Source organism: Pyrus communis, chromosome 16 (assembly GCF_963583255.1).
Source record: "Pyrus communis chromosome 16, drPyrComm1.1, whole genome shotgun sequence".
Taxonomy (NCBI): Eukaryota; Viridiplantae; Streptophyta; class Magnoliopsida; order Rosales; family Rosaceae; genus Pyrus; species Pyrus communis.
In genome coordinates, this window is record NC_084818.1 from 17,321,602 (window position 1) to 17,335,843 (window position 14,242).

The following is a 14,242-nucleotide window of genomic DNA, read 5'->3' on the forward strand; positions in this document are numbered from 1 at the left end:
GAGCCAAACATGCTGCCTGAAGATTTCAACGATCCGAATCTCACTTTAGGTGACCTTGACAATGACCTCATCATTTGCTTCCCTCAACCACCAAGGGCTGTCACTGAAGGTGTACACTCTGGGGTGGGTGCAGATGACTCGAAAAAAAAAAACAAAAAAAAAAAAAGAGAAACTAAAGGTGACAATGAAGATGAAAGAGAAGGCGAAGGTAAGGTTGCAGGTCCAGGTGCATGTGCTGGTGATGGCTTAGGTGCAAATAATTGATGACGTTGGATGACATGATGAAGTGGCCAATTGGATTTAAGTAGTTTAGATTAAATGTTAACATGTTTTAGTTAATGTTTTAGATTTGATCTTTTATGTTGGACATTTTTTATATATCACTGTTTAGGAGGTCAAATAAGTAGATTTCATTTTAGCATGTATTAATTTAGGTTTATGTTTAACCAATTAAGTTTGTTTCAAGTTTGAAATGTTTGCATTTAAGAAGGTTATTTTTAGTGTGTTGGTTGGGATGGAAACATCACATTGTACTGTAAAATTTATTTTGTCACTTTCAATTTCACTTTCTCCTATCATTTGTGCAAGATGCTTTCCTACTACTTGATCACAAACATTCATAAGAAATAAGTATCGATTCATAACGCATAAACGATGTTTCAAAAATTCTCTTTCAAATTAATCAACTTGACTCATCCATAACAACAAATCATCTGGAAGGAGATAATGAAAGCATCCCCAACCCCATTATATTCTTCCACACCAAGTACAAAATTGTCCAATTTCCTTTGTCTGATTCTGGTTCATTGTCGAACTTATTTGTTGAAGTAGGTTTCACAGTACTCCAACTTGCTCTAGGACATCATTGATTACAAACATTCATATCTTGAGATAAAGAATTCATAAATTGTCACTTGTTTTCACAACACATAAGGGGTGGTTTGAAACACTGCTGCTCAAATTCATTAAAATCATCGAGGACAAGTAAATTCATTATGTAACATCATCCACAATGAAAGACTTGGACATTAAATTATATTCTTCCCAAGCAATGGAACATGTGTTAACAAAATAAAAATATATACACCACCACATATTCTACAAAATACTACTACAAGATTACATCGACAACCATTGAATCATCGAACGACTCCTACACATTGTGCACCTCATGCAACATGTTGACCACCATCCTCAATCTAAATGCAGGGACATTTTGCGGCTTAATAAGATCAAGAGGAATGTCGGCAAACAAGAACTCTATGATTTTTAAAGTGAAAATCCCGCACTTCCCCCTATGCCGCCAACAAGTTTCAGAAACAATTCACACACAATGTAATCATTTAACTTAACTAACAATTCAATAAATTTTTAACTGACTCGTTGTTTTGCTATGGAACCCTTCTACTTACAACGATGGGCCAAGGCCCATCCTTCACCTCTCTCGACATGCTTCGTAGGACATCGGCCAACACATAGAAGATTAGAGCCAATTTTTTCATCACTTTTCGGAAGTGTGTTGTTGATCTCAAGGATTCCTACATTGTGATTCTCGAAGCTTTCAAGTTCTTCTCCATAGCAACCCAATGGTTATCAAGGTTGAAGGGCATGTACACCTTCTCAACATTAACCAGCCAAAATGTAGAAAATGGCTTTCCCTCCTCCTTTACTGTTTTCAAAATGACAGGTACAAATGGAGTAGACATTTCAAGTTTCCGCCCTCTAGTTACTCTTTGATCTATCCTTTGAGTGTGGTCGTGCTCATAGTACGTTTGTACACAATCAAAGTATAAAGTAAAAGACATGTACAACAATTCTACTGCCCAAAATCACACTCAACATAACAATTGCACATATTTACATAAGTAGCACAAATTATGTTGGATATTTTACCAGAGACCAATCATTTGTGTTGGTGCTCAACACTGTCCCTAACATCCAAGCTTCTTGAACATGCTTCCGAAGGAGATACAGCTGCAAATGAATATGCTGCAATACAAAATTTGTAATTAAACTTTCATTCCAATACAATCCCAACAGTATGGAAACACTACATCAAGAACAAGTTTTATGAACTTACATAGGTTGACAACCACCCTTCCTTGTCAAGGAGGCGTCTCTAAAAGTCTTATGTCTCCAACCGTCACATTCTCCAACCCAGTAACCGAACTAACGATGTAACAAAAAAAAAACAATTTACCGTCATCATTCTAGTCGTTTACTGCATATAAATTCCAAAGCACCATAAGCAAAACACAATGATCATTTACTTGTTACCGGCATTCTTCAATATATGAAATTGATAGAAATACTGAAGCGCCTTGACCACCCAGGTTAAGTCGATTGCTTTAAACGTCACTCCCTTTTGTAGAACATGCTCCCTTAGCTCACCGTCTTGAAGTTTTTCACACTTTGTCACGTCAAATGTTAATGTCGTGTGGCGCACCACTTTCTTCTTCTTTTTTGCCCCCTTTGGTGCCCCAGTCTTTGTTGCCGTCTTAGTGTACCGAACGTTCCTGTTTGTTCCAACATGCTCACCCCTCGAGTGTGTAAAAAGCAACATCATCATCATTGGAACTTTGAACTTCTGCGTGGTCGTGCCCTATTCTTTCTCCTACTAGTGCAAGCATCTTTTTGCACACATCTCCAGGACATTCCAAATTAACAGCCCCTACAAGATCCTGGAAACCCATTTCCTCCACACCTCCTATAAGCTCCTTCCCTCTTGATCCCTCGGCTTCCCCCACTTTGCCTTATTCACCCCCGTTTTGACCACCCTCTGATTGTTTTTTCCTTTTGTGGACACCATTTCATACAACGTCGCAGCTTTGACCGCCATCTTCTTGTTCTTTTACTTGTTCTTGACCTACTTATTTCCCATCTTCATCATCATCATCATCAACATCTTCTTCTTTTTCTTCTTCTTCTTCTTCGCATCCACCTCATCTGTTAACTCTTCCACCTTCTTCAACACATTCCTCTGAAAAATATCCTTATTGTGGGCCAAACACCCTGCTGCCACCTTTAACTCCTTAATTTTTGCTTTAAGCTGGCCGACATCATTTGTATCCGGAGTCAAGGTTTTCGGCATCACGACATCAGCATCATCGCCCTATGTCCAGTAGCCTAAGTTCTTATCCACTACAGTGGGCACTATCTCCCGAATCCCCACCACCTACCATTTATCGCCAGTCATAAAATTAAATTTCTCCAAACAAGCTTTCTTAAACATACAAAAAGGTTCACCAAATTTCACACAGATATTCAAATATCTTCACAATTCCGTATAAAGTTAATAACTTTTCAAATAAGGTCATACATCTCTGCTCTCAGTTATGTACATTTCTCAAAACATGTATTTATAAGTTCATAACATTTGAAATAAGGTCATACCTCTCGACTCTCAGTTATTGGCATCTAGACCTGTTCATCGATCAGCTGATTATTTGTTGTCGACACCGAAAAATTCTTGGGATGATGCTTGATCAGTCATCTTGTAATAGCATAGTGGCTTATCCAATTGCGCAATTTTTTCGTATGCCCACACATGCACATACACTGAATTAATGCTTATCACAATCACAACAATTTGACCCTTATTAGTACTCAATCAATCCAACAAATTGTACTTAAAAGGCATAACTAAACCCTTTGCAGTCCCATCCGAATCTCTGCCTCCTCTTATTTTCCCTCAATTGTTCCTCTTTATTCCCCTCATCCTCCTCATCTGCTTCCACATCACCATCCCCTCTTCATCTCCCTCCCCTAATAGCAGCAAAACAGAGGTTGTCTTGTAGTTGTTCGAATGATATGGCAGCCCAAGAATAAGTGTTGAACCTATCCATGTCCTTTACGAGGTCCAAGTACTCTAGGTTCACACACACATTACTCTTTGCCCCTATCAACACACCCTCGGTGAAGTAAACCAGCCCCATCTTCAACGCATCATCCTCATCCTCGCATTGTTTAAACGCCATTTAAAGCTCGACACATATCACTGAAACCTTTTTCATAGCTTTCTTGGGGGTGGTCTTCACTTTACCTTTGCCCTTCACAGCTTTACCATTACCCTTGCCCTTACCCTTGCTACTCTCTCCAACAAAACCAAACTTCTGAAGAAAATACTTAGTCAATAGCGTAATGTTGGAAGGCTCAACCTCTAGATCATAGGGTTCGTCACAATGAAGCCCAGTAACGAGGCAAAAGTCCTTTAAGAACTAGGTGACCTCATAGCCTATTAAATATGTGAGTTCCTCTAGGTCCTTCGCCCCCTAATTTGCCACTCTACGGATCAACAATTCATGCACCGGCTGCCTATTAAAGGCTAATCTATCAACATTCTCTAAGTGTCGAAAGCATGAGGCCCTAAATTCAGCAAGTTGTGCATCATTAAACTTGTGACGCAAGACTACTACGACATGACTAACTTGAGAAAGGTTGTTAACCCTTCCTCTATAAGATTCTTCCTATTTTGTTGCGAGTTCAACCGCCTGATTTGCCATCTCATGTACACATAACAATACAACCATTCATCACAACCAAATTGAACAACATATACCCCGATAACAACCAAATACAACAATGTTTATCATTGACACAACCTGTCAACAAGTTATCATATCTATACATCCACTTGACACAGTTTGTCAACAAATTCTCATAGTTATACACCAATACAATGAACTTACTTTCATGAGTTACAAAATACCAAATTAATTCATAAAATTAACAAAGATTCATCGATAAAAATCATTCCAAAGTGAACAATATAAACTCAACAAAACAAATTGAAGCACATATATCTTGTACACAACCTGTCAACCACAGTTCATAAACTTACATCTCACTAAATTTTCCAAATACTTCCACATCAACTAATTTCATCAACCCACTTGTATAATTAACCATAAACCCTAAAAAAATACACAATTTTACATACATAACAAAATTATTTTCTAGGGTTCCAAATTTTCAAACTCACCATATTTCAAAGTTAGTTTCCGGAATCAAATTTGACGTCAACTTCCGTGGAAGCAACCATTTTGAACCCACTCCAATCAAGGAACCACCAGATTTTTTTCATGTAAGCAACTGCTAACCCTCAAATCGAAGATAGCTAAATGTCAAAGTACACTAAGTCAGAGACAACCACACCAATACTCCGACTGGATTTCGAATGGAAACAAACTTTTCAAACACTACCAAAGTTTTGAATGAGCACGATCTCAGGATGAGAAATAGATTTTTGAGAGAAGAAAAAAATTTATGGTTTCAACTGTTGCTGTCGTGGGAGGGAGGGGGAGAGTTTAATTTTTTGAATCTTGCAGGTACCGTTTTCAATAGCTTTCGGGGCTATTTTAACATGGTTTCACACGAAGTCCTTTCTAATGGATTCGTTTTCAACCGTTCAAATTCAATCCTACATCCATATCCCGTATGCACGCAACATCCGCAAAACTCTATCCGCACCTTAGGAATCGCGATTAAATGAAACTTGAAAAACAGAGTTGAATATTAGATATTGTGTACTCTTTCCTCCCATCCCCCCCTTCATTTCTTAAACTGGACTAATCCATCAGTACGGCCCCAACCAAATGTAGCGCACATTGTGATCGCAGTAAACCAAAAATAAAAAATTTACCAAAAAATAAGAGCTTACCAATCCCATTTCTTGTGCTCGTTGGACTTGCAAAACTTGGCCAACTGAAACATATAAGTGGGGAATGCAAGTGAAATCACAAACTAAACAACTTTCTTTAATCCTCTGAACTTCGTAATAGATTATATTATTATACTTTCACAATTCACAAACTAAAGAAATTTTAAAACGACAACACAAAAAAAGGGCAGTGTGATATTAAATATCAAACTGCCTTAAGTTCTGCCTAGCCTTACACCCCAATAAGCAGACACCGGAGGCGTGCTGTATGGTGCGTGCTGTATGGTCTACATATTACAACGATCCAAAGTTGGTTGAAAAGGAAAGCCTCATCTCAAAAAGCTTTACTCTCGCACAGTGACATCCTGATGTGCTAAGTTTATAAGACTTACCGACTTTGCACCAAATCACACCTTTTTGATAATCTGAACAACATCTTCGTCCTCAAGCAGATGTTCCTGTTGTGTCAAAGCAGCCAATATGCATATTAATTAACGCAGTCAACGTCCATTGATGGAAATAAATCAAGTAGTCGCATGTGGAAGAGATGAGCATGGTGTAACATATATTTAAAATTAAAAAAACAAACCACCCAACCTTGCCAACTCTTTGGGGCTTGTGCTTTGCGCTTGACCCCCAAACAAGAGCACTGCCAAAAAACAAAGTTAACTTCAAATGAAATAATGAACCACATAGAAGTGTCCGTGGAACAAGTCACAAGTATAGCAACCAGATTTACATGGGAATAAACAAATGCCAGATTCTGAAACCCTATATATTTGAAGATGCATGAAAAATACTTCAATGTCCAAAAGAGTGGCAGTAAGGGTGACTTATCTTTCAACTTTTCCACTATCACCCCAAAAAAACTAAACTCTGCCTTACGTAAAGTTGCCAGAGTACTCTTAACCTCTGGATTTGAAATAACGCCACCAGATTAAAACTACGACATAAAATCCACATCCTCCTTTTTTCTTTCCCCAGAAGTTTTTGTTATCTTTTTCAGATCAGAAAAACTTAAAGAGTCTTTTAATGTCCAAAATTAACATACCATTGAGTTGAAACTTCTAAACAAAGTGGAAGCCTATATTTACTTATGCTCTAGTTTTGCACAGCCGTTAACACAAGCGCCTAAAGTATCTTTCTCTGTTTCCAAAGTGCTTGTTATCATTTAAAAAACAATAAAATATCAGACGGATCAAAACTAAGAAAATTAAAGAGAGGTACATACTACTTAAATTGTTTGATAAAATCTTTATGAATCCGTTCACAGAAATCCTCAACCGTCCTTGTCTTAGAAGACAGGATCACAGGGTCTTCGTAGTCTGGATTCATCCCTTTAGGTTTTGTATATATGCGAGTTAAATTAAGATATTCCCATATTTTCTCCAGCAAACCATCAAGGTTCCACTCCAGATGAGCACTGTAGATCAGTCATGGCAAAATTGCACAAGTAAAATTAACAGCAATTTCAGAAATTATAAGCCAGCAAAACTATACCTGAAAAAGAAATAAACAGCACTAATATAAATAACAAATATTTCCAAGGAAAACAAATCTAAACAATGATTCATGAACGCAACACAATCTGTATGCTATTATTTGAAATTTATTCATAGTGTCATCTTCGTATAACTGCAAATAGTTTTAACACTCAATCCGGTGTATAATTAAGCATTATTTAGAAATACATTTTTTTCTATATGCTTCAGTTACAATGTTTTATTTAAGCTGCTGATACATTATGCATTGTAGAGTTGTCCTCTGCCAGTCATGTTTCTACCCTAGGAGAGCCTACACTTCTAACAAGCTATAATACATTTAACTGATGCAATGTAGAGTTGTCAAACATCGATAGTGTACTCTGCCAGTGATGTTTTGAAACTACATTAGGGCTACTCCCCTAACAGGCTTTAATATTTTGAATTGGAGTTTCTAACGTGTAATATCTCAATAACACATGGAAGTACAAGTTCTCGAAAGAGAGGGAGATGGAACATCCAAAATTTCAAATTATCCTACAAACATTTTGCAACAATAATCCACTATGAAACTATAAACTGTGGTCTTAGATAAAATATTACCTGACAGGACAGTAGTGAGGAAGTTTATCCAAAATCTCAAGCTCTTCAAGTGTAATCTGATCAATCTTGTTCACAACATAGATGCAAGGCATATATATTCTACTGCCTTCAATTACATCTATGAGGTCATCGGCCGTTGCATCAAACCTAAGAGTGATATCAGCATTGTGAATTCTGTATTCACTGCATATTGCCTTCACAGTTTCAAGATCCAGATGTGTGTTTGTAACTGTTGAAGTGAAATTAATACCACCCTTATCTTTCTTCCGGAATGTAAGGTTAGGTGGTTCCTTGTTTAACCTGCTCACAATAAGCATTTAGCTAATTATAAGTATAAACTATCTAGGAAGAGAAGGTACAAGCAAAGGGTCTAGATAGTGTGAGAAAGATTACATGCGCATACATCTAGATATACACATGTAAAACATTTTTGCAAGCATTACCTGCATGCGTGTGGGCACTTGAATAAATTGTGTATGCAACTTAGAGGTTTTGTCAACTAACTCGAATCCAGACAAGCATATACAAGCTAATTCAACAACACATCATCCACATAAATGTACATCCTAGGAAGATTTCGCATAAATTTTTATTTTTATATTTAAAAAAAGGTTGAATCAGCATCTCATAAAGGTTTGACGAAAGAGTTCATATGATGTAAACATAATGTAGAGCACAGGTACAATCAAATTTTGAAAATCCAGCGGATTCAAATTATGTAAACGAAACAGAGAACTTCTGAAAGTCATGCATTACTGACCAGATCTGCTCAATTGAAGTAACAAAATGATAAAGCTATACAGACCAGAAACAAAGCTATAGCTGACCTTATGCCAAATCCCTCGAGCTCTTTTTCAATTAGACGCTTGTGAGTTATTGGCTTTATTGCATCAAGAACAATTAAAATGCAATTGCATGTCCTAGCAGTGCTGATAACCTGGATGACATGAAAGTCCAATAAGTGAATCTAAAAGCATTTAAGGAATACCCAAAGACAAAGGGGAAAAGCAACCATTTTCTGTATTCCAAACAATCTCTGGCATATCTCAAGCCTTCATCAGTGTGACGTATCAAACAAATTATAACATTATTCACAGCCAAAAGGAAAACATACCTCAAGCATATTTTAGCACTAGAAAAGGTTCACAACATATAAGGAAGGTCTGTCTGCAGAACCATGTTAGTCCATATCTTTATAAACTACCCAATATCATTGATATGCAAACATCTTTCTGAAAGCCATTCCATACACTTAAATGATCAAAAACCATCAGAATACTTGTAAATCCATGCAGGGGTACAATATTGGTCATTTATTTATTCAAATGTTGTTTGGTCTATCTATCCAACCACATATTGTACAAATTTTCTTGCAACGAAAACTGATCTTAAGGCATGCATCTATATTCATAGAACACCATTGTTCAGGTCTTGTCCAGCAGCCTTGTAAAATATAGCCTACTTTTTAAGGACATGGACAGGGTATTGAAGCATACATGCATACTGTACACATGCTTGCCCAAATTAATGTCCAGCTGCAAGCATGTCAGGAACATGACCTCTGCCTCATGCCTAAGATTAACTCAAGACAGTCAACATTAACATTCTCTAGACACGAGAAGGAACGCAGAGAAAGAAATTGCAATTCCCATTCTCTAACATGTCCGTTACATTCATGTCATGTGCTTTGCATGTCAAACACAAATGTTATTGCGATGGTGTCAAGTACCTGTATTTCACAATCGTTACTGTGAATATAAATATGAAGAAAAAAATGAGTATAAGAAGTAAGTGCACCGAAAAAAAAAACCAGCATGTTACGGTAGCACAATGAGGAACAAATATCACACTTTACCTGTCTTCCTCTACCCTTTCCATCCTTAGCACCCTCAATAATTCCAGGGAGATCTAACAACTGCACATTAAAGTGTGACAATTTAAAAATATTTATTGTAAGGGACCAAATGGATCATAAATCTAGAACAGCAATTTTAAGTATAATCAAAAGGAAACTAAGGAAAAGTCCAAAAAAAAAAACTTTAGTTTTGATGAAAAGGGACAAATAAAGGTGTAGTGAACAGTACCAGGGAAAGGTAAAAATGTGGTTTTTCGTTAAAAGTGAACAGTACCAGGAGTGTTTCATTAAAACTCCCTATATCAAAAGCTTCTCTTTTATTGGGAAAGAGCTTATAAAAAACACACGCACACAAAAATAAACAGACATAAGTACAAGAATAGTGAACAAGAAGTCCAAATCTAAAAAAAAAAACACAAAAACACAAAAAACTGCAACACCAACTAATTATTTAAATTCCAATTATATAAGCAAATATAACGAATAAAGCAAATTATAAAATTATAGTACCTGAATTTTCGCACCTCGATACACGATCACTCCTGGTATGCAAGTTAAAGTAGTGAATTCATAGGAAGCAACCTGTACACAAACACATTAGGTGGTCTTCAAAACATCAAGAATTTTCTTTGCAATGATATAAATTATCTCAGTAGGCAACCTACATTTATTGCATGGCTGCACAATGAAGGAAAGAATAACAATAATAATATTCAGGTTTCACGTAGCAAGCAACAATTTAGGTCTTATCACACACAGAATTAGAAACACACACAGGAATCCTGACACCCCGAACCCCTAAGTTTTCACACAGAAGGTACAAAAGAAATCAAAATTTCAAAAGGATTTCAATACAATCCTCCATTCCCAAACAGTTTCCTAGATTTCAGTGCAATATAAAGCTTGGAAGACATCAGACCAAATAGAATATGAGGAACCTGTAAATGGGTGGGACCCTAATATTGTGGTTGAGGCTTGTTTCTTTCCATTTCTGCATTAATATTAGGTTCTAGGTGATGATCCAGAAGTATCCGATCCATATAATTTTCTACACCTTAATGGACTCAGGACTCTAAAACTCAACACTACCAAATTTGCCGATCTTTGTTGAATCCTTTCCAACCAGTTGGAACTTTCTTTTCCAGAGAAGTCTAAATAATCTGGAGGCAGGAGAGCTATCTCTCCACCCTCTTTGCTTGAAAATGGCTCCTTTCAACTGAATAAAGGTACACAAAAATAGTGAACAAGGAGGTCCACTAATAAAAATAAAAGTACATCTGATTACAAGAGAAAAACAACGAAAACAACTACAAGGAAAGGAGAATGTAGATGTCTGAATTCTGATGAAACTGAAGACCAAAGGACTCCACCCTCTCCCACAGATCTTCTAGCCCTAGATTGGATTAGCATTCATGATCAAATCAATACTTGTGACATAGTCCAGAGGAGACCTTATGTTAGTTTATCTTCCTATTGACCTTATTTACAAAAATGAGGTTGCACGTATAGACCACCTATTTTTTCATTGTTGTACCACTTTAAATCTTCGATAGTAATTGATTGCGTAACAGGTGATTTCTATACTCTGCATTTCCATGCTTGTTGAGAAGCATTATGCTTTTGGAGAAGTGGAGAGCAAAATTCTTGGGAGTTGTGGGCTGGCCACTTTTGGGCAGTGTGAATGAAATGAAACTCGACTTTCGAAAATTCTAGGAAGGAGGAAGGTTGTGGGGTAGTGTCTTACTTTTTAGCATCCTTGCCCCTTCAGTTTCCTCTAAATTTTGGGATGTCATCTTTCCTTATCCATGTGAACTGGAAGGTGCTACATATACATATTTACACATTATAACCGTCAAAACAGAGTCATTGGAATATTGGTCACTTGCATATGCAAAAGCTAAGATGAATGAGAATGTTCCCACTGGACATATAATTATATGTCTCATTCCTCTACAGTCTCAGGTCATCCTTTTCTAACAACATCAATAAGAGTATAGCAATTTGTATGGTCCATGACCCAACTTTTGGAATAAATAGATCCAAAGACATTAAAATGTTGAAATCACAAAGCAACCATCTAAGAAATAACTACATTTGAAAGAGGGCTTATCACTATGTTCAATTAGTTTTAGTGCACACCTGAACTCCCCAATAAGTTAATCCATCTAAGAGAAGAATGTTCAGCTAATATTTAAAAAAATAAAAATAAAATAAAAAAGCATCACTTAAATAAATTTTACATTTCTTGTACTAGTGACGAATTTCCACAGTATATAAGATCTCTATACAGACAGAAACCGCTTCTAAAGAATCTCTGGGAGACCAGGTGATGATTCCCAGTAGACTGCACAGAGAGTTAGAAGCTCAAATTCGACCTAATATTAGAGACCCACAGTTAAAACACAATAAGTGATATTCATCAAACTCTACATGCTTTCATGCCTAACATAACGAATCTCTGGGACATAATTATGTCTCTCTTTAAATAAAAAATTTGTTTGCCTCACACAGATAACGTTTGAAGTGAGATAAATCAACAGTTCCATACCTCTGAAAAGGTCCCAGTTAATTTATTCAGCAGTGTAGATTTCCCAACTGAAGGGAAACCCACCAAACCAACTCTTGCATCTCCGCTTTTAGTAACATCAAAACCCTCACCAGCACCACCACCGCCTTTCGATGGAGGCTCAAGTAGGTCTCTCCTTAGCTTTGCAAGTTTAGCCTAGCAAAAAATGATGGATCACTACTGTCAAAAAAATTGAGCATGAAAGGCAATTTCATGACGAACATTAGAATGAAAAAGAATAACTCACCTTCAGCAAACCCAAGTGATGGGCAGTAGCTTTGTTCTTTTGAGTCCTGGCCATCTGCAATTAATAAGCAAATAAATATTAAAATTCTAGTTAATATGAACTATCCAGATTCCAGAAGCATCACTTCGGAAACAATAAACGGATTTCGACGGTTAACTGAGAAAATAATAAATCAAAATTTCGTTGATTGGAGAGAGTTGAGTTCGTCATGGTAAATTTTCCACTTGACAAATTTATTGAAATCCCTAAGCATCTAACAAGTGATATGGGTATATAAAGCATTCAATTTCCCTAAATTAATTTAGGATTTGTCGTTGGCAGAGAAAGTAGAAGAGAGGATATTGGGGTTGCAGGCAAAAGTACCTCATCTTCGATGTCCTTGATTTTCTGCATCAGAGTCGCCATTGTTGAAGCACGCTAGCTCCGAAACAGAGGTAAGGGTTTTCGTCGGCTTGTAATGATTCTGCTCAAACGCTACTAGCCTACTACGCCACAGAGAGAGGGAGAGGGAGGAGAAGGTACCGGAAGTAAATGGGGTTAGGGCACGTCCTACTCTTGCCCATATTTCACAAACCTATCCACTACAAGAGACCTAGTAATTTCCTATGACCTGTTAACACCCACAAAGGGAACACACAAATAATGAATTTATTATCAACACCATAACTAATTAAGACTTGATTTGGTACTGAGGTGATTCTGAAAATAGCTGCTATCAAAAAAAGCTGGGAGCTGTTTTTGTGTTTGGTAAACACTCAGCTTGAGCTTTTTTTCACAGTTTTGGATGAAAAAAAGCCAAAAACAAGAAGTTGCAAAACCCAGCTTTGAAAAACCGGCTTTTTTTCACATCTGTTTTATATAAAAGTTTACCAAACACTCTAATACTGCTTTTTTTTTTTTTTTCAAAAGCACTTTTACAAAAAAGTTTACCAAACACTCTACTGCTTTATTTCACAGCTGCTTATTCTCACAGCACAGCAGAAGCAGTTTTTTTTCAAAGCACAGCAATACCAAACCAGCCCTAAGTCCTCTGTTAATAATTCATTATTCACACGATAACTAATCTGATTACCCATTTAACGGGCAGTTCAGAAAAAGTTAGTTTGATAATTTTAAACTCTTAAAAAAAATCTTACTAGTTACTTACATGGTCTCATACAAGTGAGATTAAAAATTTCCAAAACACATTAAAAATACCAAAGCACATTAAAAAAATTCATAATAATTCATTTACAAGTGTTAAAAATGTGAAAAAAATAATAATATTTAAACGCTGGTGGTCTCATTCTTTATGCCTTGATGATGGCTACATCGTTGTTTGAATTTTTAAAACCTACAAATCCTCATGGATAGTATTTTTAGGGCAGTTCGAAATAAATAAAAATTCATAATAATTAATGTATAAGTTGAAAAATATGAAAGAATAATAAACGCTCGTGATTGCATCATATACGCTTAGACAATGGTTACATCGTCGTTTAGATTTTTAAATTCCTCCAAACCCTCATGAATAGGTTTTTATGTGAATGTAAAACTAATAAAAATTCACATAATCTACTAGGATTTACACAATCACACTCCTAATGAAATTTGGACTAGTGTGTAAATAGTAAAGTAAATGGTGCATCAACTCTTCACGGATGATGTAGAAATAGTAGATAAAGTCGTCTCATCTAGTCGGCACAATGAGCAAATGCGAATCTCAAAAAATACGGAACAATGCATAAGTAGTAAAACTTACAAAACCTGACTATGATAAAACCCAAGGTAGGATAATACCCATACTCTAAGGAGAAAAATGAAAAATTGCATTAAGTCAAAACTAAATGCC

At 36.4% G+C, this 14,242-nt stretch overlaps 1 protein-coding gene across 1 annotated transcript; it reads right to left on the reverse strand.

Moving 5' to 3' along the window:
• Positions 1 to 5,733: 5,733 nt before the first annotated feature.
• On the reverse strand, positions 5,734 to 13,006 carry LOC137720217 (developmentally-regulated G-protein 3). The gene is made up of 10 exons (XM_068459256.1): positions 12,775 to 13,006; positions 12,412 to 12,465; positions 12,147 to 12,320; positions 10,109 to 10,180; positions 9,599 to 9,658; positions 8,571 to 8,680; positions 7,744 to 8,043; positions 6,891 to 7,082; positions 6,257 to 6,308; positions 5,734 to 6,117 (listed from the first exon to the last, which is right to left on the reverse strand). Exons 1-10 carry the CDS (start codon positions 12,814 to 12,816, stop codon positions 6,067 to 6,069), a joined length of 1,107 nt encoding a protein of 368 aa, XP_068315357.1. The 5' UTR covers positions 12,817 to 13,006; the 3' UTR covers positions 5,734 to 6,066.
• Positions 13,007 to 14,242: the final 1,236 nt, after the last annotated feature.

Bases quoted from the DNA above. Each gene is read 5' to 3' on its own strand.
- LOC137720217 (XM_068459256.1), bottom strand. From the start codon at position 12,816: ATGGCGACTCTGATGCAGAAAATCAAGGACATCGAAGATGAG. The intron at 12,321-12,411 runs GTGAGTTATTCT...ATTTTTTGCTAG, and splicing joins ATCACTTGGGTTTGCTGAAG to GCTAAACTTGCAAAGCTAAG. The intron at 9,659-10,108 runs GTACTATAATTT...TTTAATGTGCAG, and splicing joins ATCGAGGTGCGAAAATTCAG to TTGTTAGATCTCCCTGGAAT.